General features: G+C 52.5%; 10 protein-coding genes across 10 annotated transcripts; 4 read left to right on the top strand and 6 right to left on the bottom strand.

Annotated features, from left to right (window-relative positions):
* Positions 1-541: 541 nt before the first annotated feature.
* On the top strand, positions 542-1,371 carry AYO20_01291 (hypothetical protein; the record flags this gene model as incomplete). Its single annotated transcript, XM_022639597.1, has 2 exons — positions 542-1,230; positions 1,296-1,371. 2 exons carry the CDS (start codon positions 542-544, stop codon positions 1,369-1,371), a joined length of 765 nt encoding a protein of 254 aa, XP_022504433.1.
* Positions 1,372-1,660: 289 nt separating this feature from the next.
* AYO20_01290 (hypothetical protein) lies at positions 1,661-2,460 on the bottom strand (the record flags this gene model as incomplete). The annotated part of the gene is made up of 2 exons (XM_022639596.1): positions 1,661-2,189; positions 2,237-2,460. The coding sequence occupies 2 exons, from the start codon at positions 2,458-2,460 to the stop codon at positions 1,661-1,663; spliced, it is 753 nt and encodes a 250-aa protein (XP_022504432.1).
* A 443-nt stretch (positions 2,461-2,903) lies between these two features.
* Positions 2,904-3,821, bottom strand: AYO20_01289 (hypothetical protein; the record flags this gene model as incomplete). Its single annotated transcript, XM_022639595.1, has 1 exon — positions 2,904-3,821. The coding sequence occupies one exon, from the start codon at positions 3,819-3,821 to the stop codon at positions 2,904-2,906; it is 918 nt and encodes a 305-aa protein (XP_022504431.1).
* Positions 3,822-4,908: 1,087 nt separating this feature from the next.
* Positions 4,909-6,937, top strand: AYO20_01288 (hypothetical protein; the record flags this gene model as incomplete). Its single annotated transcript, XM_022639594.1, has 2 exons — positions 4,909-5,288; positions 5,344-6,937. The coding sequence occupies 2 exons, from the start codon at positions 4,909-4,911 to the stop codon at positions 6,935-6,937; spliced, it is 1,974 nt and encodes a 657-aa protein (XP_022504430.1).
* Positions 6,938-7,384: 447 nt separating this feature from the next.
* Positions 7,385-8,491, top strand: AYO20_01287 (hypothetical protein; the record flags this gene model as incomplete). The annotated part of the gene is made up of 3 exons (XM_022639593.1): positions 7,385-7,722; positions 7,823-8,016; positions 8,079-8,491. 3 exons carry the CDS (start codon positions 7,385-7,387, stop codon positions 8,489-8,491), a joined length of 945 nt encoding a protein of 314 aa, XP_022504429.1.
* Positions 8,492-9,085: 594 nt separating this feature from the next.
* On the bottom strand, positions 9,086-11,216 carry AYO20_01286 (hypothetical protein; the record flags this gene model as incomplete). The annotated part of the gene is made up of 9 exons (XM_022639592.1): positions 9,086-9,259; positions 9,397-9,625; positions 9,703-9,829; positions 9,908-10,067; positions 10,124-10,380; positions 10,452-10,552; positions 10,611-10,771; positions 10,824-11,132; positions 11,187-11,216. The coding sequence occupies 9 exons, from the start codon at positions 11,214-11,216 to the stop codon at positions 9,086-9,088; spliced, it is 1,548 nt and encodes a 515-aa protein (XP_022504428.1).
* A 575-nt stretch (positions 11,217-11,791) lies between these two features.
* AYO20_01285 (hypothetical protein) lies at positions 11,792-14,543 on the bottom strand (the record flags this gene model as incomplete). The annotated part of the gene is made up of 9 exons (XM_022639591.1): positions 11,792-11,939; positions 12,020-12,445; positions 12,502-12,684; positions 12,742-13,358; positions 13,408-13,506; positions 13,565-13,869; positions 13,934-14,271; positions 14,362-14,402; positions 14,454-14,543. The coding sequence occupies 9 exons, from the start codon at positions 14,541-14,543 to the stop codon at positions 11,792-11,794; spliced, it is 2,247 nt and encodes a 748-aa protein (XP_022504427.1).
* Positions 14,544-15,197: 654 nt separating this feature from the next.
* Positions 15,198-17,414, bottom strand: AYO20_01284 (hypothetical protein; the record flags this gene model as incomplete). Its single annotated transcript, XM_022639590.1, has 9 exons — positions 15,198-15,444; positions 15,497-15,648; positions 15,704-15,895; positions 15,952-16,478; positions 16,548-16,569; positions 16,622-16,935; positions 16,989-17,063; positions 17,119-17,174; positions 17,236-17,414. 9 exons carry the CDS (start codon positions 17,412-17,414, stop codon positions 15,198-15,200), a joined length of 1,764 nt encoding a protein of 587 aa, XP_022504426.1.
* A 689-nt stretch (positions 17,415-18,103) lies between these two features.
* AYO20_01283 (hypothetical protein) lies at positions 18,104-19,217 on the bottom strand (the record flags this gene model as incomplete). Its single annotated transcript, XM_022639589.1, has 5 exons — positions 18,104-18,481; positions 18,557-18,759; positions 18,843-18,860; positions 18,923-19,129; positions 19,184-19,217. The coding sequence occupies 5 exons, from the start codon at positions 19,215-19,217 to the stop codon at positions 18,104-18,106; spliced, it is 840 nt and encodes a 279-aa protein (XP_022504425.1).
* A 711-nt stretch (positions 19,218-19,928) lies between these two features.
* Positions 19,929-22,119, top strand: AYO20_01282 (hypothetical protein; the record flags this gene model as incomplete). Its single annotated transcript, XM_022639588.1, has 6 exons — positions 19,929-20,184; positions 20,265-20,663; positions 20,730-20,978; positions 21,052-21,168; positions 21,243-21,614; positions 21,713-22,119. 6 exons carry the CDS (start codon positions 19,929-19,931, stop codon positions 22,117-22,119), a joined length of 1,800 nt encoding a protein of 599 aa, XP_022504424.1.
* Positions 22,120-22,224: the final 105 nt, after the last annotated feature.

The following is a 22,224-nucleotide window of genomic DNA, read 5'->3' as shown; positions in this document are numbered from 1 at the left end:
TGTAACTCAACAACAGTATTCCATGAAGGCGGATTGAGTTGTTGTACATGTCCTCCTTGCCTTGGTTCAGATGGCCAATGCGAAAGGACCGAACTAAGTCTCCACCAGTAGTCCTCCGTTGGTATGGTACCCCTGCCTTTTAGGCTGTCCAGTGGAGCATACCTGTCTCCTATCACAATCAACGGCAAATTAAAAGCGGAAAATCCATTGCCGTCCGCCCCATTGGCTAGGTAAATCAGGCAGATCCAATCGGAGAGAATGTGAAGACAAACGCTGACAGTAAGAGTCAGACAGTCTCGGATTGCAATGTCTTTGAACAAAACGACCGAGTGAAGCTGGTCCTATGGGTATGGGAATTTCCTTCGAGTACTCTTACAAGAACAGATAAGCACAACCAGTCTCGTCGAGGCGGGTGTTTCGGATAGCAGATTCCGGAGAACCTTTATAGACTAAGAATTGCCCGCATATTGATTTGTCTGAAGCGAACAGTATAGTCAACCTCACCTGTGAAGCTTCTATCATAATTCAATTCATACTGAGAATGTCTTCCCGCTTTGAGAATCGAGTTGTATTCGTCACAGGCGGTACTTCCGGGTTGGGAGAAGAAACGTGTAAGCTGTTCGCCGCCGAAGGTGCTCAAGTCTTCATTACAGACCTGGAAGAGAGAAGCATTTGCAGTCGCGTCGGGCCAAACACTTCCTTCTATCCCTGTGACGTGGGAGACCTGTCACAATGCGAAAAGGCCGTCGCAGCGTGCGTGGACAAATATGGTCGTATCGATGTCCTCTTCCACAATGCCGGTCGGTTCGCGCCGCTTGCAACAGTACCACGCCACGATATCGACTTGTTCAAAGATGTCATCAACATCGACCTAATATCCGGGTTCTACCTCGGACGTCTCGTCATCCCTATCATGCAAAAACAAGGCAAAGGAGCCATCGTCATCACCTCGAGCACCACAGGGCTAGGCGGCGACTTCGGTGTCCCAGCATATGCCACGGCAAAGGCAGGTATAGCTAACCTGGCAAGATGCATGGCTCTGGATCATGCCCATGAAGGCATCCGCGTCAACGTCGTCTGTCCCGGCTACATGATCACGCCGATGACCTCGGGGTTTCGCCAGATGCCAGAGGCCGAAAAGTTCCTGGTAGATAGCATCCCCATGAAGCGCGGAGCTAAACCGATCGAAGCAGCTAGGGTAGTGCTCTTTCTGGCATCTGATGAGGCGTCGTATGTGACTGGGCAAGGTAGACATGTCGCGTTCTGTGTGTAGTCCAGTACTAACGCTACAACAGCACTTGCGGTCGACGGCGGGTGGACTTGTGGTTCGGGGTCGCCGAACATGGCTCAATGGCTCGCTTGACTGATTGATCCAAATTTGAGTGGACGATGGAGGTGTGTATAGCAGCTAATAAGAGTAGCAGCAGAGACAAGGGAGCGACGTCATGTTGCAATGACTGGCATCAGTTGGCACTCACCAATTTCCGCCGACTGATTGCGCCTGCGCTTTGAGGCACAGCTATCGCTCGACCACAACATTTGCTTCTTTACTGAGCTCGCAAGCTTTTGATATATCCTTGACATCAGAACCTACCCTAGTATTCCAAATTGGAGTAGCTGTCTTTTCCCATTTCCGAAACTTGAATTGATATTCCTCTTTTCAACATGGGACTTTCGCATGTGATATCACCTTCGTGGTTGCCTGCGATACAATTTGGGCAATTTCTGGGTTTACACCCTGCCTTGCTTTCTCCAGCGGCGACAGATCCAGGCCTGGCTCTTTGGCAAGGAGACTCGCACCGCGATCTAGGAGAAACTGTACTCTGGCAACGTCACCCATCCCAATGGACGCCCACAGAGGTGTTCCAGTGAACATGGAAACATCGCAAAGGTCATCAAAATCCGCAAAAAGGACATTGTCGACCGGTGCCCCTTTATTGTACAATAACTCGAGGATTGTCAACGCGTCCGGGTCTCCCGCAGGTCTTTGAGAAGTGAACCAGACCAATTCGCCTGTTGTCGCAGAGCCACCAAAATCCAGGAGAAGCTGGACGATCTTGAGTGGCGCGTATTGGACGGCACGAGAGAGCGGCGTCACTCTGTATTTTGTGGCGAACGCATTGGGATTCGCGCCGTGGACAAGAAACCATCGAACGACATCTTCGTCGGCACCTGCCTGAATGGCGCGTCTGAATCGTTCAGCATGTGACCGCGTCTTTTATCCGTACATACTCACCCTAGAGATGGCGGATCACAGTAGCTCTCAGGCGTATTGATGTCCCAGCTATTATTGAGAAGGACTTGGAGAATTGGTAGAGACTTGGACTCGGATGCGAGGAAGGCTAGCCCCTTCAATTCATTATGGGTGGGCGGGCGGTGATTGAGGAGAAGAGCGAGTTCATCAGCTCGACCTTCGGCGGCGGCATCGGCGGCAGCGATTCGTAAAGGGATATCAGACATGAGTCTTGCTATTGAGGCTTGGTAGGTCCACCACTTGTCGGGTGTGTGGATTTGGAAGATGTGACTCGCTGGGCTGCCAAGGAAATGTAATGACCGTCACCCTGCTCCCTGAGAGGTCCTCGGGCCGAAGACGACCGAACAACGCTAGTACTCGGTACACCTTCCTATAGTTGATTCTTTCCCCTGCGCAGGTCAGGGCTGCTTGTACACAACCATCTGTCGATGCGGATACGACTCATGTCCTTGGTGAGGCTATGCTTTATCAGACTAATAACACTGTCCGGCGGTGATCTCCAGCAAAGCCACAAGCATGATAACCCGCTAGGGTCACCCGACCTATGCCAATTCCGATGAAATGGTGTAATTTTATCGAATGTCTGCTTCCGAAATCTCGACCACAATTAATTGGGCTCATAAACTGACTGCAGTGAGATGTAGAGGCCCTATTTTCCAAACTTTGAACGGAGAAACTCCCCCACCTCCGAGATGGTGCGGTCTGCCTCTGGTGCCCGGCCCGCCATGAAATGGTACACATGTTGCATTTCTGGCGCCACCTCGAGATGCGCCTCAACATTCGCCTCCCTGATCTTCTGAGCGAGTCTGATGCCATCACTCATGAGCAGCTCCCAACCGCCAACGGAGATATGGAAAGGCGGCATGCCGGTGAAATCTGCATACAGGGGGTTGGCCAGAGGCTCCTTAGGCGACACTTTGTCCCCCAGGTACAAAGACACGGTGATATTCGCTACACCAGGAGGTGACAGTGCGTCCTTGTCTGCGTTCGATACCTGCGACTCGCCCTTAGTTTCCATGTCGACCCACGGAGAAAACACCACCACGGCCGCTGGCAGTTGGATCCCGAGCTGCTTCAATTTGAGGACCGAAGCTGTTGCAAAGTTCCCGCCCGCTGAATCCCCCGCGACGGCAAGGTTCTTCGCATCAAAACCCTTGCTCAGGAGCCATTGGTACGCCGCCACAGCATCGTCGAGGGCGGCTGGGAACGGATTCTCAGGTACAAGACGGTAATCAATAACTAGGGCGAGACTTTTCGCCGCCTTCGCCAAATGCCCGGCAAGTTTACGATGACTTGATGGAGATCCTGCAAAGCCCGCCCCGCCATGGAGGTAGAGTATCACTTGGGAAGGATTCGCATCGAGTGGCTTGCACCAGATGGCCGGTCGCTGCGTACCGGGACAGCGGACTTCCTCGTACGTGACATCTGTCGGCTCAGAGGCAGGTTCGTGAAGGGATTCCAAGAGTGCTCGCTGGTCTTGAATGCTCATCGGCGGACTGGCCATCATCCGCTCCTTGATCCCATTGTATAGGGTGACCAGGATCTGTGATTCCTCTGAGGCAAGCATTCTGACGAGGGGGTGCTTGGGGTAGCTGTAGGCATCGTTTCATTGGTGAGACTCTCTCTTACGAGTACCTTGATATATTGTGCAGGGTGTCGGCTCCTATACAGCCGACAGGCTGCTTGGTACGGTACAGCTTTGGCTAGGCGTAGGGACGGGGACCAAAGAGGTGTTTCTGACCTCGGGTAAATTCTGAAGGCCAGGGCCCGAACAGTTGTGGTATAGCGCAGTAAACCGAGCACAGTAGAGGATTGCCCTATTGTCACTACAGGTCTTTCCCCCTGAGGACCTTTCAGTCTCGGTTTGTACCACGAGCATATACTAAGAAATGAGTCCAGGTGCATTCCCAAGTTAATATATCGAAGATTATTGGTTCTACAGGAGCTCGTTCGCTTGGTGGAAGTTGATGGCGTACAAGACGATTGCCATTCAAGACAGTGCCTTGACGGCCAGTTCCAGGGCCATCAGGGAGAATAACTACTAAAGCACTGAACTAGGCAGACTCTCCCATATTGTCCACTACCTGAGTCTTCCTACCACTGAGAACTATTTTTCTGAACGTCCTGTACATAAAGTCCCCTTAGCAGCGCCAACGCGGGGAGATTTGCCGCGACGCCAGTAGCTCGGGAAAGCATTTCCTTTGTATTTCGATCACTTCTGACTCGGTTTTCTTTTGTGAGTGAGAGCGTTCTTGGGACATTACAACAAATCTATGGTATCAGCTATTTGACACCCAATCCAGCTGAGCGAACTGGATAAGCTGTCGGCTAATGTGATGGACCCCGCCGCGAGTCCGCGAGTCCCCTTCTCTGGGCACATCAGACTTCTTACCCGGCCCCGGATTGAAACCGAGAACGAGAGTGAGCTCAGAAACGCGGAAAATGCAGTTCATTTAGCCACGAGTCAGACATGGGCCCGATGCATATGTATCTCAGCGGACAACTTTCCACCCGTATTGAATATCCAAGTAGCGTGTGGGGTTCTATCAAGGTGAGACGTTTTGTCGTTTTGTACCAAGTTACAAAAGCTCTCGTTGATATAGCTCCTCCTCCTCCTTTGTATACTGCACAGGTCATATTACACATCTATCAAAATGATCGAGGTCGGAGTGGTCAATAACGAGACGCTGTCGGCACCAACCGCAGAGATCAAGGAACAGGCGCAGAAGAGCAACATCGCGCTAGACTTTGATCCTGACGCCCTGAAGGCAAAGTACATCGCTGAGAAGGAAAAGCGAAGCAAGAATGGCGGACTAGAGCAGTATCAGCTGGTCAGAGAGCATTCCAGCTTGCTAAAGTTTGTCGACGACCCCTATGTCAAGCCGGGATTTACTCGGGAACCCGTCAAGCATCTCTACGATGTCGTCGTCGTTGGTGGCGGGTTCACTGGAGTTCAAGTTGGAGCGTGTCTCATGGGCCAAGGGATCACGAACTTTTGTATTATTGAGAAAGGGGGCGATTACGGGGGCACCTGGTATGTTGCACTGTTCCTCTCCTAGATGCACAGCCCCAATAACTCACTGCAAAAGGTACTGGAATCGATATCCCGGAGCTCAGTGCGATATCGAGTCTTATATCTATATGCCACTGATCGAAGAGATGGGTGTCATGCCCACAGAGAAATATGCTCGGGGCCCTGAACTTCAACGCCACGCACGAGCAATCGCCGACAAGTATAGCCTGGAAGATCACACACTATTCCAAACCATCGTCAAACGACTGGTTTGGAACGATACCACGGCCACGTGGAAGATCGAAACTAGTCGTGAAGACGAGATCGAAGCTCGCTGGGTAGTCCAGGCTCCCGGGCCACTTCATACCCCCAAGTTCCCGGGCGTGCCAGGGATCGAGCTCTTCAAAGGAAAGAGCTTCCACAGCTGCAGATGGGACTATTCGTATAGCGGTGGCACCCCCGAGAACCCAGAGCTGACCAAGCTGAGAGATAAACGCATCGGGATCGTTGGCACGGGAGCAACGGCAATCCAAATCGTCCCACGCGTTGCCGAGTGGGCCAAGGACCTATACGTCTTTCAAAGGACGCCTTCCTCGGTCGATGTTCGAGGCAACAGGCCAACAGACCCCGAGTGGGCCAAGTCTCTCACCGCGGGCTGGCAGAAATATCGCATGGAGAACTTTGCGACTCTCGTGTGCGGCGGCCACGCCGATGAAGACCTGGTCGCTGACGGCTGGACCGACATCCTCCGATCACTGGCAGGCTTCTACGGGACTGGAAGTGATGCCGATGATCCACAGGCCCTTGCGGTCAAAATGCAACTTGCCGATTTCAAGAAGATGGAGTCGATCCGCCACCGCGTCGACAGCCTGGTGAAGGACCCCAAGACCGCAGAAGGTCTCAAGCCCTGGTACAACCAGTTTTGCAAGCGTCCGTGCTTCCACGACGAATACCTTCAAGCGTTCAACAACCCGAATGTCCACTTGGTCCACACGGACGGCAAGGGCATTGACCGGGTGACAGAGCGCGGCATCGTTGCCAATGGAGAAGAAATCGAACTCGACTGCATCATCTATGCTACGGGATTCGAGTTTGCCGGCGATTTCTGTGGTCGCTTTGGCGTCGAGATTGTCGGCCGCGGCGGCCAGACATTGAGTGAGAAATGGAAAGACGGCGCATCGACCTACCATGGGTGGTCTATCCACGGCTTCCCGAACTTGATGACCTTGACGCCGCTCCAGTCCGGCTCCATTCCGAATTTCACACACAACGTGGTCTTCATGATGCCACATCTCATTTACCTCATGGAGCAGTTTAAGAAGCGACACATCAAGAGCATCGAGCCGTCTGTCGAGGCCGAAGCCGCTTGGGTGGCGGAAACGGTCGAGCTGGGCAAGTCCCGAGGAGACTTCCTCAAGGAATGCACTCCCGGCTATCTGAACGACGAAGGGGTGGTGAACGAGGTGACTCTGAGGAACCAGCCCTATGGTGGCGGTGCGCCCAAATTCAACCAGATGCTTCGCGAGTGGAGGGAAGCGGACCGCATGGAGGGCATGTTGATCACATACGAGAATGAAAGTGACGAAAACGGCACATTGGGTAACTCGACGAATGGGAACCTTCAGAGTCAACCTCCGACCAGCACAACAGTGCAGGTTGCGAGTGCATAACGGGAGCAGAAACACGTCAACTTACGGGTGACATACGGTTCCGATAGCAACTCCATGCCCAAGCTAGGCCAAAGGCCTGGGCTTAATTTCTTGCATAGCAAGAAGTGTCTCTATTTGCAATACAAAAATCTCTGTAGCTACAAACAGTACGGACCGAGTCAGACTTGTTCAGACATTATCGCATTCAGCTCATGATTCCTTGTCCGGGCTTGGTCCCCGGGTATTGGTCTGCCGGATATTTTTGGACGGATCGAAAAAAGACTGTTATACCGAAAAGAGGAGTCACCGAGTATCCTACATAAATACATAAATAAATATACATTGACACGCTATTCTACCGTCACGCCACAGTACAAAACGCCTCGTGTCTTCCAACTCCATTGACGAACCATCTCTGACACACCCTCGCTCCCAATAACTTGTGGTATTCACTTTGCGCGTCCCGACATGTCCACCCAAGGCGGCTCCAAAGCCATAGCCCCGACACTTTTCAAAGGGCGCGTCGGCCTCGTCACGGGAGCTGGATCACCCTATGGCATAGGCCGATCGATTGTGCTCCGCCTGGCCGAAGCGGGCGCCGAAGTCATCTACGCGACGGACCTGAACCTGGGGAATATTTCCAGCCTGGAGAAATCCGTCAAGGAAATCAATCCGGGCTGCACGGTCGAGGGACGGAAGCACGACGTGGCATCAGAAGAGCAGACGGTGGCGCTGCTGAAGTCCATCGTCAAGAAACACGGCCGTTTCGATTTCTACTTTGCCAATGCAGGCTTTGCCGACGTCAAGTCTGTTCTCTCCCCCCACGTTTTTTCTTGGAAAATTGCATTCAATCCATACGCTGCAAAAATGGCCGGCCCAACTAATCAATCTGGTGGGCGAACGCAGGAACATCAACGACTTGACCACGCGTCATTACGAGCGCGCAATGAACGTCATGGCGACGTCGGTGTTTTACGCCATCAAGTACGGCAGTCAAGCGATGGCCGTGACATCCCCGGCGAAGCCGCAGTCAGCCGGGACGATCGTGGTGACTGCATCCGTGGCGGGCGTTTCAGGCCTGTTCTCGGACCTTGGATACTGTGAGCTGACCCGCGAGGTATTCTCTTACATGGCCCCAAGACACATCTGACACACGGAGCAGCAACCGCAAAGACCGCCGCGATTGGTCTGGTCACGCAAGGCGCCGTGAACCTGTCGGCGAGCAACATCCGCGTCAACGGCGTGGCGCCCGGCGCCGTCCAGACGAGCTTGATAGTCAACGCCCCCTTCGCGCAGCAGGAGAAGGAGTTCAATCTCGTCATGAGCGAGTCGGAAGCCAAGGAGGCGTTCCAGAAGTACATTGACGTGCGGGGCGTCCAGGACCAGCAGCAGTACTACTACAACCGCGTCGCGCAGCCCGACGAGATCGCAGATATCGCCGTCTTCCTGGGCTCGGACCTTTCGTCCGCCGTCAACGGGCACGTCGTCGTGGCGGATAGCGGCAAAACCAAGGGAGCTCTTGGGGAGTCTTACGTGGGACCCGTTCCTCCGGTGCAGCCGTTGGACTTGTCTTGAGGTCCAGAATCACACGATCCAGTAGTGAGGGATGGAGAGAGGTAGAGAGCATTTCTCGGATCCACGACATGATGCCAGGCTGGAAGTCATTGGCACTAGTCCACAATTCAACAGAATGGTCGGCTTGTCAATGTGATCTTAGCTCCATTACCATTATCTCTCTGTTTACCCTTCGACCTTTGGTCCCCCACCTTGCACAAGGCTTTGCCCCACCTCGACCCACCTTCCTAAAGCGGGTTTGTCCTGGGGATGTTGAATTTCGTTGAGTTTCAACGGCATAGTCTACCATTTTGCTCTCTCTACATCTCGCCGAGGGTACTCTTGACGTTGGGCACAGATCCTGATCGAATAGAGTACTCCCTTCTGCGGTACTATTCAACAGCCAAGGGGGCAAGATTTGTCTTTTTGGGGAAAATTAGATTTTCAGGCCGCAAATGTGTTTCACCGTGGAAAGTTGCCAAAAAGCTCACAGACAGATAGATTGATACCTGTCAATAATACCTCATCGATAGCTGTACGGGTACAATCGGCAGAGAATCCTGACCTCGCCAAAGGCCCGCCGATTAACGTCTCTCTCATCCGTTACGGACGCTTTTACATCTTGGATTCCGCGACTGTCTCGACATGATGATCTTCCATCTTGCTATCCTTTTCTGCCGGTGGGGTTTCGAGGTTCGTGACAGGAGTGGCAGTGACCTCGTCATCCAGGTGAGCGACTGGTTCTTTCCCGAACAGCTGATCGATTTCTTCGAGCGCAAGACCTGCCGTCTACATGATGAGGAAAGCCAGCGCGTCAGTAATTAATTGCTTGTGGCATTTTTTCTTGGAGCCGAACCAAATAAAAAAAAAAAAAAAAAAAAACAAAAGAGTACCGGACTCGAATTCGTAAGGTGGTGGCTTCTTACCTCGGGAAGGAAAAAGTATTGCACCACCGTGTGGACGATCCCAAGACACATGAAGACCAGGTAGTACTTCCAGCCGATGGCGGCTTGGGCGGTGGGCAGGAGTTCGAGCCAGAGCGTGTCGCAGAGGAAGAGACCGCATAGGCTGATGCCCACGGCCTGACCGCGAATATGGGTGGGAAAGATCTCCGAGACGACGGTGAAGGTGTTGGGATCGATGAATGTGCCGTACCTAAAGTGGGCGAAGAAAATACAAATTGAGCACAAAACTCGCGCGTAATAGTCTGCGGGAACGATTGAGATACTTACCCAAGCACATAGAGGAACAGAAAGACGGTGACGGCAATGGCCATATCTTTAGATCCAGTGTTGCTGTAGCTCCCGATCAGCCCGGTAGCAACAGTGAAGCATGCCACCGTGCCTCCGAATCCGTAGACTGGCAAGACGAGTGTTAGTAAGTACGCCTCAACAAGAAAAGGGGAAAGTCAACGGGGTTTGGGCTTGTATATCTTACCCATGGCCCAGCGACGCCCGATCCTATCAGATATGAAAGCACCGAGGACATTGGCGATGAGTCCAACTGTGTTCCAGGCTGCGGCCAAGAGAAGAGGCATAGAACCCTTCAGGCCAAGGGACTGGTAGATCAAAACGTTATAATTGTTGATGACCAGGATCTGTGCATTCATGGTCAGCGCTCCCAAGTCTCCCGACAGTACTCTCGGCTACCTACACCGGCGTTCTGACCACCCGCTGCGACCGTCAAGGCCAGGTATAATCTCCTTCGATACGACTTGTCTGTGAAGAGTTGCCATCGCCCTCCAACTTCGTAAGCACGGCGGTCCGCTTGCAGCTGACGCACTATCAAGTTGAGTTCTCGATGTGCAAAGGAATCCTCAGGGTCATTAACGTCGTGGTGCAAGCGACAAAGGATCTTCAGGGCGGCGTCATTTTGTCCACGTTGAACAAGCCATCGAGGGCTCTCGGGGACTAAAGTGAGGGAACTAGTGGTCAGCAAAGCGAGATCTCACACATGAGCGGAATTGTTTTCTCTTGCATACTGAACAGAGAGCCGACTATGAGGATAAGGGCCCAGAGAAGGAGAACGGCATTTGGGAATCGCCATGCAAACGTAGAGTCGGCCTTGTAGTAGCAAGCGAATCTGATAAAGAGCAAACGGTCAGTGTTGATCTTTTCTTGACGCCAGCTTGATGACATACCCTATCCACGCGGCCGAGAAGTATCCAACGTTGATAAAGCTCCCATGTGCACCTGTCATCAAGCCTCGAGAGTGAGGTGGAGCAACCTCTGAGAAATAGGTTGGCATCGCGACGATGAGCATGCCAGTTGGTATCCCCGTCAACGCTCTGCCGACTAGGTACTGCTGCTCGTGAGCAAAGTGTGGCACATTTCAACGTATGTCGGGTACAGACCATGGCCTGATTGACGGCACCACACTGAATCGAACCTCCCACAAGACCAACGAGGCAGGCGAGCAGGAATGTCCTTTTACGGCCCAGCGCATCGAGAGACCAGGCAGACACCAAACAACCGATGAAGCCAAAGCCAAAAAAGAGGCCGTTGGCAGCACCGATGATGGTCGCCGTGTGCGAGTATCCGGGTTCCGTTGGGACTGAAACCAAGTTCATTTTGCTGTAAAATGTCGGCTGGCCTATCGTGTTTCCGATCACGGCCAGACTGTAACCGGTGAACAAAGATCCAAAGGCCGCGAAGAGCACAACCTGTAATCTAGACGTGAGCAGATGGGAGGATTGGTCACGATGCGAGAGACATACCCATAGGTTGTAGTTCGAATAGGTCTCCATGTTTGAACTTGCTGGGGTTTTCACAGTGCTTAGAAGGAGGTTGTATCGCAGTCGTCCGAGGAAATTCGCAATGAAGCCAGCAAAGGTGAGGACGTGCTCAGAGTAGCAGCACAGACAACTATATAAGTCGTCCTGCTCAAAGGACAAGGATGGTTCTCTAACCGAGGATTCCCTCTTCCTGATTGACAGTTGGGGACCCCAGATCCCAGTATTCACTAACCCCCGCATGGTTCCACGGTCCCAGTAACGTGGGTCAGCCAATCGAGGCTCTGTCTCTTTGTGTATCGTGCTGTAAGGGCCTGCGAGTAACTGCAAAACATCCTCGGTAACAATACCATGAAACGAAGCCAGCGTCTTGGTCATGACTAAAGGCAAGTTCAAGGCGGTCACAACAGTCTAATAAACGTACTAGTCGAGCAAGCGTCTTCGTCTCGCAAGCCAACCTCGGTTGGGTTCAATTATACTCTCGAAAGAATCGATCTAGAGCAGCACGCGCAGGTTCAGTTCAGACCACTCGTCCCGCAGTGGTATCATCAGCGAGAATGTGCCTCGATCACTAGACTGGAAGTGCCACGCTATCTAGCTAAGCCATCCTCCTCGGCATTCTCGAAGGACATGTCGGTCTCTGTCGGTGTGTACGCCTTGTTGTTCTTTCCCACAAAGTCAAGAAAATCTTGTGAAGGCAACAAAGAGTTCGCTTCGGGATCCCAGTCCATGTCGAACCTTGAAGTAAATGAAGTTAGTAAAACATCACTAGGATATACTGACCAACGACGGGTTGAGTCAAGTCTTGAAGCACATACTGATGAGTCGGTTCGCACGTTGTAAACTTGAAAAAGTCCAGTTCCAAGTTGGAAAATATATCCTGGTCGGGGTCAGGAAAGCCGAAATCGATCGATGGCTGATCTGAGGATGGGGATATCTGGTATTCTTGATAGGGGCCGCTCGACGATCTGGCGTCCAGGAGGCCATTTGCCGAACCCAGTGAACCGTTCGGTACTTTTGTAGAGTTTTCCTCGTTGCCTAGTCTTTTGGTTCGATTCCTCATCCTCGATCTCGCTTCAGAAAAGAGTCGTATGGAGAAATCGGCTGCCCAATAAGTTCTGCGCAGCTCTTGTAAGACGGTCATGCAGGTGTCCAGCTGCTGAAGTCCCACTTGGCGGGACAAAGGGTTCGCTTGGGAAGCCTCGTAGAGATGCATTTGCATGGTCGGAGAGATTGCTTGGATCCTGTCGACGAGCACAGGTTAGCGGCAGGGTGAGACGTACGGTGGGAGAGCCTTTACAAAGCTGATTGGCAAACACTCAAGTAGCCCAACTGACTCAATTTGATGAGAGTAAGATTGACACTGGACGCGGCTTCCAATACCCTTGGCATGATGGTCGATCTCCACGCCTTGTGCTCGCTGGGTGATAAATCAGACGGTGACGACAAGATATAAGGCCGATACAACGCAATCAAGACGTTCCTAGAGCGATTGTCAGACCTTTGTCGTCTGTCTTCTCACTAACTTTCACCAAAGTACCTTTCGAACAAATCGAGCTGTAGGGAGAATAGCTGTACATCGGTGTCCTTGTCCAGGCCGGTCGTATCTGTTCTCATCTCAAAGTACTCAAGCAAGCTTTGCTGGCTCGTTTCAATCTCACTCGTAGTCGCTGAGAGCATCCCCGGCCTGTAGTGGCTTTTGAGAATGCGTGATAAGACGATGCTCAAGTGGAGATACTCGATCCAGCATTGCCCAAGGACGTGCATGGAAGCCGGTATATACTCTCGAAATCTGTGGTCTCGGTCAACTCCACTGACGAGGAGAATGTCCTCGGGGGTTGGCATGGGAAGATCTGTGTCTTTCGAATTGATCCTCATGGGTCGACCTAAACCAAAGGATATCCAAGTCTCCCGAAGGTAGCACGACCACCAGATCAGTCTCCAGAGGCTGTGATACGGGTATTTCGACTTGGAGGCCGAGGGAGGAAGCCGTGCTGGATTTCTGTGCAGCCCGACTGAATGGCACAGCCCGATCGCAACCCCAATCCAGTACCAGGAACCCGTGCGGTCTTCGGTATCAACATACCAATATGCCAGGAGGATCACAGACTGTATTAACACGATTTTATCTTTCTCATAGTCGACGTCGTATAATGCCTAGAAAATGCAATATTAGTGTTCGGCTTGCGGGAAACCAAATGCAAACGTGGTAGAGTGTTCGGACCTTTGCCTTCTGGTACATGTCCCGCTTCATGGCCTTACGGGAGCGAAAGCCTGCCTTACGAGCTAGCTCTGGACTGACAAACTGTGACAGCGGTCAGTTGTTGTTGCGTCAAAATGCCAAATCTGCTTGGATATCATACATTTGAAGCTGCGAAGAACACACTCCACAGAAGCATCAGATTGAGCTGCTGTAACCCATGCTCCTGGTAGCGGACCAGGAAGCGATTGGCGTCCAAGATTGGCAAGAAAGGGTGAACATATCGAAAATAGTGTCGAATAAGCTCGTCGCACACGCTCTGGTCTGGCAACGTGAATGCTCCTTTTGTTCGTAGCAAGGTAAGGTCTTCTTGACACACGGTCTGCACGGCAATTCGAGGAACCAAGTAGTGAGACGGCCGCTCGGTTTGGCAAACGTCCATCACAAAGGTCAAGACATTAGTTTCCCCTGTGCGACGAAGACGATGAGTACCAAGCTCGTATCACTAGACACTTTGCGGTGGTGGACCTACCTGCGTAGAACGGCGCGGTGGAATCTTTGTCTGGGCTGCCATTCATAGCATCGCTGTAGCCTCCGGGGTTGTCACCTTCATCGATATCGGACGAGTTCAAGGTGTCGTCTTGAAACTCCACAACGTCACGGCCATGCGTGGCAGGTTGGGACCTGACGAAATCCGACGTACCGCCTGCGGGCAGACCGAGAGACGAGTCGACCCGGACATGTCTCTCGCTGGATTCGCCTGAGGTCGCTTCGGACGGCGCGGGCTGAGCATCATCAGAGGGACGCGTTGCCAGTCCGGCAGAAGGCTCGCTGCCGCCAGGTTCGACGCCACTACCGCGTGCTCGTCTTCTAGTTTTATATTGTCTTTTCTCACACATCCATGTCAGTGCAGTGCGCCGATAGTAGGTGCAGTGCAGCCAAGCAATCCGAGATACGCACCTTGGTTTCTTTCGGGATGCCACTGTGCAATCGCATCCATCCTGTCGGCAATTCCAGCATGGAGGACCACATTGAATGACGTTACATCTGACCTTGCGAGCATGACACTGCTCGCAGGCTACTGAAGCCCGTTTTCGTGTACGTTGGTCCGGTGCTCTGCTGCCGGGAGACTTGGGCGTCATGTTTTGGCTCGCAAACGCTGCTGTTGAGTGACCGTAAAATTTCCAACCCGACGGCTACTAAAGCGCGCGTCGGCTGCCTAAGGGGGCCTGTCAAGCCTGTTTAAGTCTCCCCCTTGGAGCACACAGCCTTGGCCGGCCCTCGGATCGCGAACCCCGCAGCCGGAGAGCGCCGCTGGCCAGAATCCTCGCCGAGAAAGAGAGTTGACATGTTTGCTATTAACCACCTTGTAAAAGCCCGGCAGGTGACACCCGCGGCGGCCAATGACTAAGATCCTGTGTTGCGTTTTCACGAGATAAGGCTTCCCCCCGCCCCCGCCCCCTTACAAACGAGTTACCCTCGGTCCATGAGATTGGTCGTCTGGGCCCTCAGACCCGATATCTAGATTATGCCACTATCGGCTAGACTATGGGATCATGGCATGGCTAAATGCTCCACAAATCAGAGCTCCCTCGCTTGTTTCACTACTTCATAGCTTTGTATCTTAGAGGGAGCAATGAGTAGTTACACAGAAGCACCCCGGCAAAAGGTATACATTTGTGGAACGATTCCCTTGGAAGCCGACCAGAAATTCTCACACCATTTTGAGTCTACCAAGAAACTCAGCATGAGCTAATACTATATACATCCAAAGTTGTCGTATCTTGGCCCAGAGGCTAGATAGTCCAGGGGGAGTCGTCGTTGCGTATATAAGGTGCAAGTCCGTCGATGTTCGGCTTTCCATCAACCTGCTCATAAAATGCCTTGATTTTTCCATTCCCCAGGAACGCCCACTGATTGTCGTTCTCATATTCGAACTCGTAATCTTCAAAGCGCGGGACTTTGATCGTCTTGACATAAGTCAGGGCGCTTCCACACCACAATTGAGGTTCGCCGTCGACGGTGCCGTTCTTGTACCATGACCTGTGGATGTCATTCAATAGTGCTCAGGATCGTGAATGAGGGAGATCCTTACCGGCATGGCAATCCCCATACTGTTTTTTTGTGGAATGCGCTCATATGTTCATGGAATTGATCGGTAGCACGACGCTTCGGTTCCACAGATTTAATCTTCTCTTCCTGCATCTTCTTCATTACGGTGATGAAATATTCGCATGCTGTCTCGATCTAGACAGCGGTTTTGTCAGCCACATGTCAAACAGGAAGTGGGCGCCAAACTTACGGCAGGCAGAATGGTGCCATTTCCCAAGGGGCCTTGTGGGCCAGTGGTCATGAAGTAGTTGGGGAAGCGAGGAGCGGCAATCCCAAGATATGCGTCGGGTATGTTTTTCCACGCGGTTTCCATCGAGACACCTCCGCGTCCGATGACCGGGAAGGGTGGAATGAAGGATGTATCGAACCCAGTGGCACAAACCTACCGAAGGGAGTTAGAACTCGGCCAAACTGTAGAATACACCTCGCAAGACTCACCAAGACATCAACATCGTGCAAGGTTCCGTCAACCATCTGCACCGCAGTCTCGGTGAGTCGATGAATCTCGCCGAAAATTGGCTCGACATGAGGCTGAACGAGCGTCTCAAGATAGCCATCCCCGGGTGTGATTCTTCGGCATCCCGGAGCCCATTGTGGGATGATCTTAGCCTTCAGCTCCTCATTCCCCGGGCCCATCCTGTCTTTCATTTGCTGGACCATGAACTTGTGCATTTGCTGCTGCGTCGAACTGCCGTTGATGAACATGTCCGTAAGAACGTTCATTTCTGCTTCTATTCGACGACGGAACTGAAGATGGGCCTGAGGATCCGCCCGGAACTGCTCCTTCTCTTCTTCTGTAAAGGTAAACTGTTCGTGCTTGTTACCCTTTGTCGACCCGGGGTTCGCATCACTTGTGCTTTGGTGTTCACCGCCATGCTCATCCTGGAACTGAAGAGCAACGGAGCCGCCCAGCGCGGGCGATATCCAGGTAGGTGAGCGCATGAATACTTTCAACTTGGCCACATCTGGAAGGAGATGTTAGTCGCGGCTCCTTGGTCGACCTTTACCTCAGTAGATGCCGTCCAAGAACCAACCTTTTGCAATCTGGGGAAGAATCTATTGACCTGTGAGACACAACTTTGACATGCTGCAAGTTTCGTCTTCTTACCTGGATCCCACTAGAGCCATTCCCAATGAGTCCAACAGTCTTGTTCTTCAAATCCAGGCTGGCGTCCCATCTCGCCGAGTGCAGCTTTGGTTTTTGAAACGTCTCTATACCAGGAATGTTGGGCCAGCTCCATTTGTTCAGGAACCCGGCTCCGTTTATGAGGACGTCGCATTCATCTCTGAATATCCTCGAGGGGGTTGAGGTGCGGTCCTCGATTTCCAATCGCCATTTCGACGTGTTCTCGTCCCAAACGGCTTCCTTGACAGCATGAGAAAGCTTGGTAAACTGGGCGATATTGTGCTTCTCGTAAAATCCTACACGACTAATGTCAGAAAAGGGGATTCCCAATCATCAGCGACAGATTGACCTCTGCAATACCCATGGATTTCTTTGGAGCCAGCATAATACTCGGACCAATCCGGCTTGGGATCGAAGGTAAACGCTTTACAGAGATTGATTAGCGTTTGTCCCCTCGACCTCACTCTTTGAGAACTTACTATAGATATGAGCAGGTATGTCACAGGCACATCCTGGATATCTATTTTCTAACCACCTGGCTTGAAGTCAACATTGTCATTCTCCGAAGAAATCCCATCTCAGCACAAGTTTCTTACGTTCCACCGACGTCGTCGTTCTTCTCATAGATTGTCAGCTCGAACGAATCCAGCAGCTTCATCATCTTGTATGCGAGACATAGTCCTGAAATGCCCGCGCCGATGCATATCACTTTGATAGGTCGAAGGACCTCCGAATGGTACCATTCTGGCACCTGGTAAGTGCCCAGCGAACCCATATTTACCGAGTAACAGTCTTTGGTCCAGCCGATAGCGTTATCGATATCAACACTGCAAACAGCTGCTGAGAAGATGCTTCCGCGAGAAAAGTTGCTTCGCCCACCCACCCCGCTATATAAGTCTTGGGAGCCAGACCTCATTCACTTGCCGAGGTCAGTACGTATTTGTGACAGAAACGAAGCCCGATCTTGGACCATCATGCAAGACCCGCTCGCCACCTCCGCAAACCCCGTTCATTCCCCCACATTTCCCGATACTTTGGCTCCAGAGCTGGAGGCTTCGTGGTGATTGGACACAGTCAAGGTTCAAGATTGACTTACATGACTCGAGCTGCTCCAGCTGTAGGGGTATTTTCTTTTCTGTATTGTTGCCGAAATTACCTCGGTCAAGATTTGTGTCGATGAACAGCTGGATTTGGTTTGAGAGAAAAGCGTTTTGCAGCGGTTCAAAATTGATATCTTTCTGGACCCCCTGTCAGTCCACATCTATTGCTTGGTCGAAATTGATCATCTCCATGTATGGCAAGGTGGACAAAAGCAGACACGTACAAGTTGCTTGGATTGCAAATCAAACGACGTTCATGTCTGAAACCCTAACTCTTGTCCTCGGACAGCGATTTTCTTCATAGGTAGGGATATACGGCAGGATCGTAGGTAGGTCTCGTCAATGTTACAGTCCTTCCCACCATCTATGACACCGAGCCATTGGTCCCTGCAGCTTTCCTGATGCTATACTCCATCAACCCATCACCTGGACCGATCAGCTCCTTGTACTTGCCACCAGACGTGAATTCAGCCGCTTCATTCAAGTAGGGAAGAACTGGCCTGGCCGAGAACTCCCTTCCGCTGCACTCAATGGCCTGTCCAGTCACCGTCGCGTCTTGCAGGATATATTTAATGGCCTCAACGATCGTCGACGTCGGCGTAATAACCTCGCTTGGGAGTGCATCTGCCAACTCCTTGCTGAAGATGGCCGTGGGCACCGCACCAGGGCAAATGGCATTGACGGTGATGGGCTCGCCGTCATCCTTTAGTCTCTGCCCAAGGGACCGAGCAAGTCCCACAACCTAGACCTCGTCCTTCGCATCAGTCACAGCCACCATCAGTGACAACAGAGGTCCAGTGGCTGGGCTGGTACTTACGCCATACTTGGCCGCCGAGTAGAGTGAAACATCTGGCGCGGAGTACAGCCCTGCTGAGCTCGACGTCATGGCCAGCTTTCCTCCTTTCTCGGGATTTTTCCTGAAAAAATGTAACGCGAGGTACGACGACCAGATGACGCCCTTGAGATCAACATCGATAACCAGCGAGTCCGGTTCTTGGGGGGCACCACGGTAAAAGTCCTCTACAGGACGACAAAAGTCGAGTCTATCCACTATGCCCTTCTCGACTTGTCAGTGACCCGCAGACAGGCTTTGTCGAACATACGTACCGCATTGGCAAACACTACAGTCGCAGGTCAACATTAGTCTTGGACGCATTCGCACGAGCCAGAACGGAGCGTATACCAAAGTCGACTTGACCCCATCTCTCCACGGTCAACATAAACGCGTTTACCTGATCATTGTAGACGGCAACGTTGCCACGAACAAAGAGCACCCGGTCCCCAAATCTTTCGGCAATCTGTACTCCAGTGGTTGTATTCAAGTCGACGACTGTGACACTCCAGTCTGCATCGACAAGATGCTCGACGACGGCCAGACCAATTCCCGAGGCTTTGGACAGATATTAGAGTGGTGGAAACACCATGCATGGGCAGGACACTTTACCTCCTCCCGTGACTATGGCGACTTTGGCAGGCATTTCGAGTGTAGACTCCAACCTAGTAGCTCTTGTCGACACAGCGAGGGCCGAGCCCCTGGAAGTCGGTATGTAACAGGCACTGCTAATCAATGCACAGCCAAGCAAGACTGAAAAGCCAGACAGATATGATGCGTGGTCAATAGGTGTTCTGTGAGTGGTTGCACTGGCTGCCTGGCTCGTCCAAGCAGCCGCAGCCTTGTGGACAGGGGGGTAAGCGGAAGCCGGCTAATCCGGTATCATGATTGCCGCAACATGTTGATATTAGTCCGAAAACCTCTCTCGCGTGACTCAGACACATTAACCACCGTCAATTCCCCCCTGGCCGCAGTTGATGAAGACTTCATAGAGGCGGCCCTTCAGCCGGCAAGGCAATGATGCTGCCCTCGCCTTAGCCAACACGTCTCGCCAGCTCTGGATGCACGTCTCAAGGATGGGCGGGTTCAGCCCAGTCTTCACCAAACACCCGGCTCAGGGAAAAAGCGCACCAATATCTGCGGGTTCCAGACTTCCGGGTGTGGAGTTGTCCTGGGGTTCCCACGGGGCTGGTACGGTTCATCCTTCGGCCCACCGGCTGGGATGGCGACTTATAGATGCTGTATGTGAGACGCCAGGTCTATCTATCCAACTGTGGTGTGACATTCAAGTCGTGACCGCAAGCAGCTTTGTTTTCCTTGCCATAGTCAGGACCAGGAATTTTGAGAGACAAAAAGAATGGCGGCCGCGATTGAGCAGGTCCCTTCCTCAAAGGAGGATGCGGCGATCGAGCATGCCTCGGTGTCCCAAGTCGAGGAACTGAGTATCGACGACCTGGCCAAGCCTGAGGATATCATGATCATTACGACTGAGAATCCTTATGGCGAGATCAACTTCATCGGAACCTACTGCGCCATCGCGCTCTCTCTCATGGGGGCCTACGGTGGTTGGACCATGCCAGCAACGTCTCTGTCTTATATCAATGCCGACCTAGGTGCGTCAAGACGATATCAGGTCCATCAAACACACTTCGAGGATTCATCTGGTGCGGATTCTGACAATGCGGTTGCATAGGTCCCACCCAAGACATCAACTGGGTTGCTCTCGTGTGGACTCTGTGCACGGGCATCGGCTTCACCCTCGTGGGCCGCCTCTCCGACATTTTTGGACGTCGCTATTTCTTCATCGCTTCGGCCGTGTTGGCGACTGTCGGTTGCATTGTGGCCTCCAGAGCCCAGACCGTCAATCAGTTGATTGGGGCAAACGTCCTGATCGGCCTCGCTGCGGCGGCGCAATCTTCATTCAACTACGTCGTCTCCGAACTGGTCCCTGTCCGACATCGGTTCTACGCCCTGTTTGGCGTCTACCTCTTGGGAATTCCCATTCTCGCATTCGGCCCGATATGGTCACGTCTGTTTATCGTCCACACCGCACAGAGCTGGAGATGGGATTACTACATGATGACCATTCTGAGTATGGGAACGCTCCTCCTCGGAAAACTCCCCTCAAAAAGCGATGTCTAACCTGTCTCGCTGCCAGATTTTGTCAATGTGCTCCTCTGGACCATCTTCTACCACCCACCGGACTTTGAGCACTTGCATCGAAACCGGTCCAAGCTGCAGGAACTCAAGGAGATCGACTACGTCGGCATCTTCCTCTTTACGGCTGGCATGCTCCTCTTCATCATGGGTCTGTCCTGGGGTGGCGTCCAATACCCATGGAAGTCGGCACACGTGCTCAGCACGCTTGTGATCGGAGCTGTCCTGGTCATTGCCTTTGTACTCTATGGTTCGTCCGCCTTTGACCCTCTTTCTAATTTCTCTACCCGAAGGAAGCAGCCCCTGGCTGACTAGGAACATAGAGGTTTACATGCCCTTGCGCCGGCCGATTGTTCCGATGCACCTGTTCAGAAACAAGGACTACTCGGCGCTCATCGTAGTGACGACTGTGGGAGGCATGATGTACTTTTCAATCAGCGGTAAGTCGAAGTGATCTGACGGCTACCCATGACCTCACTTATCTTCCCATTTGCTAACTCGCGTTTATCAAAAGCCATTTATCCTCAAATGGTGGCTGTCCTGTTTACGAACGACATTGTCTACGGCGGTATTCTCTCGTGCACTGTCACCGCGGGCACAATTGCTGGGCAATTAATCGGCACCGCGACGGCCGTGGTAGGTGGGCGCATGAAGTGGAAGCTTGTGGCTTCTTGTGTGGCCATGACTGCTTTCAATGGCGGCGTTGCGGGCGCTGGCGAGGATAAGGCCATAGCGACTGCCTTGTCCTGTCTCGGGGCTTGTATGGTCGGTATCCTGGAGGGTTATGCATGTGGTCTTGTCACCATTGTGATCGACGACCAAAAGGAGCTGGGCGCGGCAGGAGGTATTTTCGGCAGCGTCAGGACAATTGGCGCTGTCGTGTCAAGTGAGTCTCCCATCAACACTTTGTGTGGCTTGCTTCTATACACTCGTCTTCTCCTCGAAAGGGTATCTGAAACCGATACTGATAACCTGGATCTACAGCCGCCATCTTCACATCAATCCTCAACAACAAGCTGTCGGGACATATCTCCGGGGATGTCGTCCCTACCATTGTCCAGGCAGGCCTCCCCGTGTCTTCGGTGGAATCCTTCGTCGGCGCCCTCACCGCAGGCAACACAGACGCAATGAGCAAGATCCCAGGCGTGACGCCGACGATCATTGCCACGGCAGCAACGGCACTCAAGGACGCGTACTCCAAGTCCTTCGCCATGGTGTTCCTGGCCAGCATCGCATTTGGCGGCTGCGCCATCATCGCGGCCCTTTTTGTCCCCAACGTCGACGACAAGATGACGCACGAAGTTGTGCGCCGACTGGAGGCGAGTGGCTTGGGTAAATTCGGCGGCAAAAGGGAGAAGAATGCGACTTCTGTCACCGAGACCAAGGCGTAATGGGGCTGTTGAGAGTGGTGTGTGTCTAACAAGGACGACGTTGCCAGATTTCCAGACGTGGCAGCCATGTTGGAGAGATTCTCAATTGCAGAGTCGTGCAGTATT

The sequence above is a fragment of the Fonsecaea nubica genome, assembly GCF_001646965.1.
Source record: "Fonsecaea nubica strain CBS 269.64 chromosome Unknown Scaff5, whole genome shotgun sequence".
Lineage (NCBI taxonomy): Eukaryota > Fungi > Ascomycota > Eurotiomycetes > Chaetothyriales > Herpotrichiellaceae > Fonsecaea > Fonsecaea nubica.
This window is presented reverse-complemented; position numbering and strand designations above follow the sequence as displayed.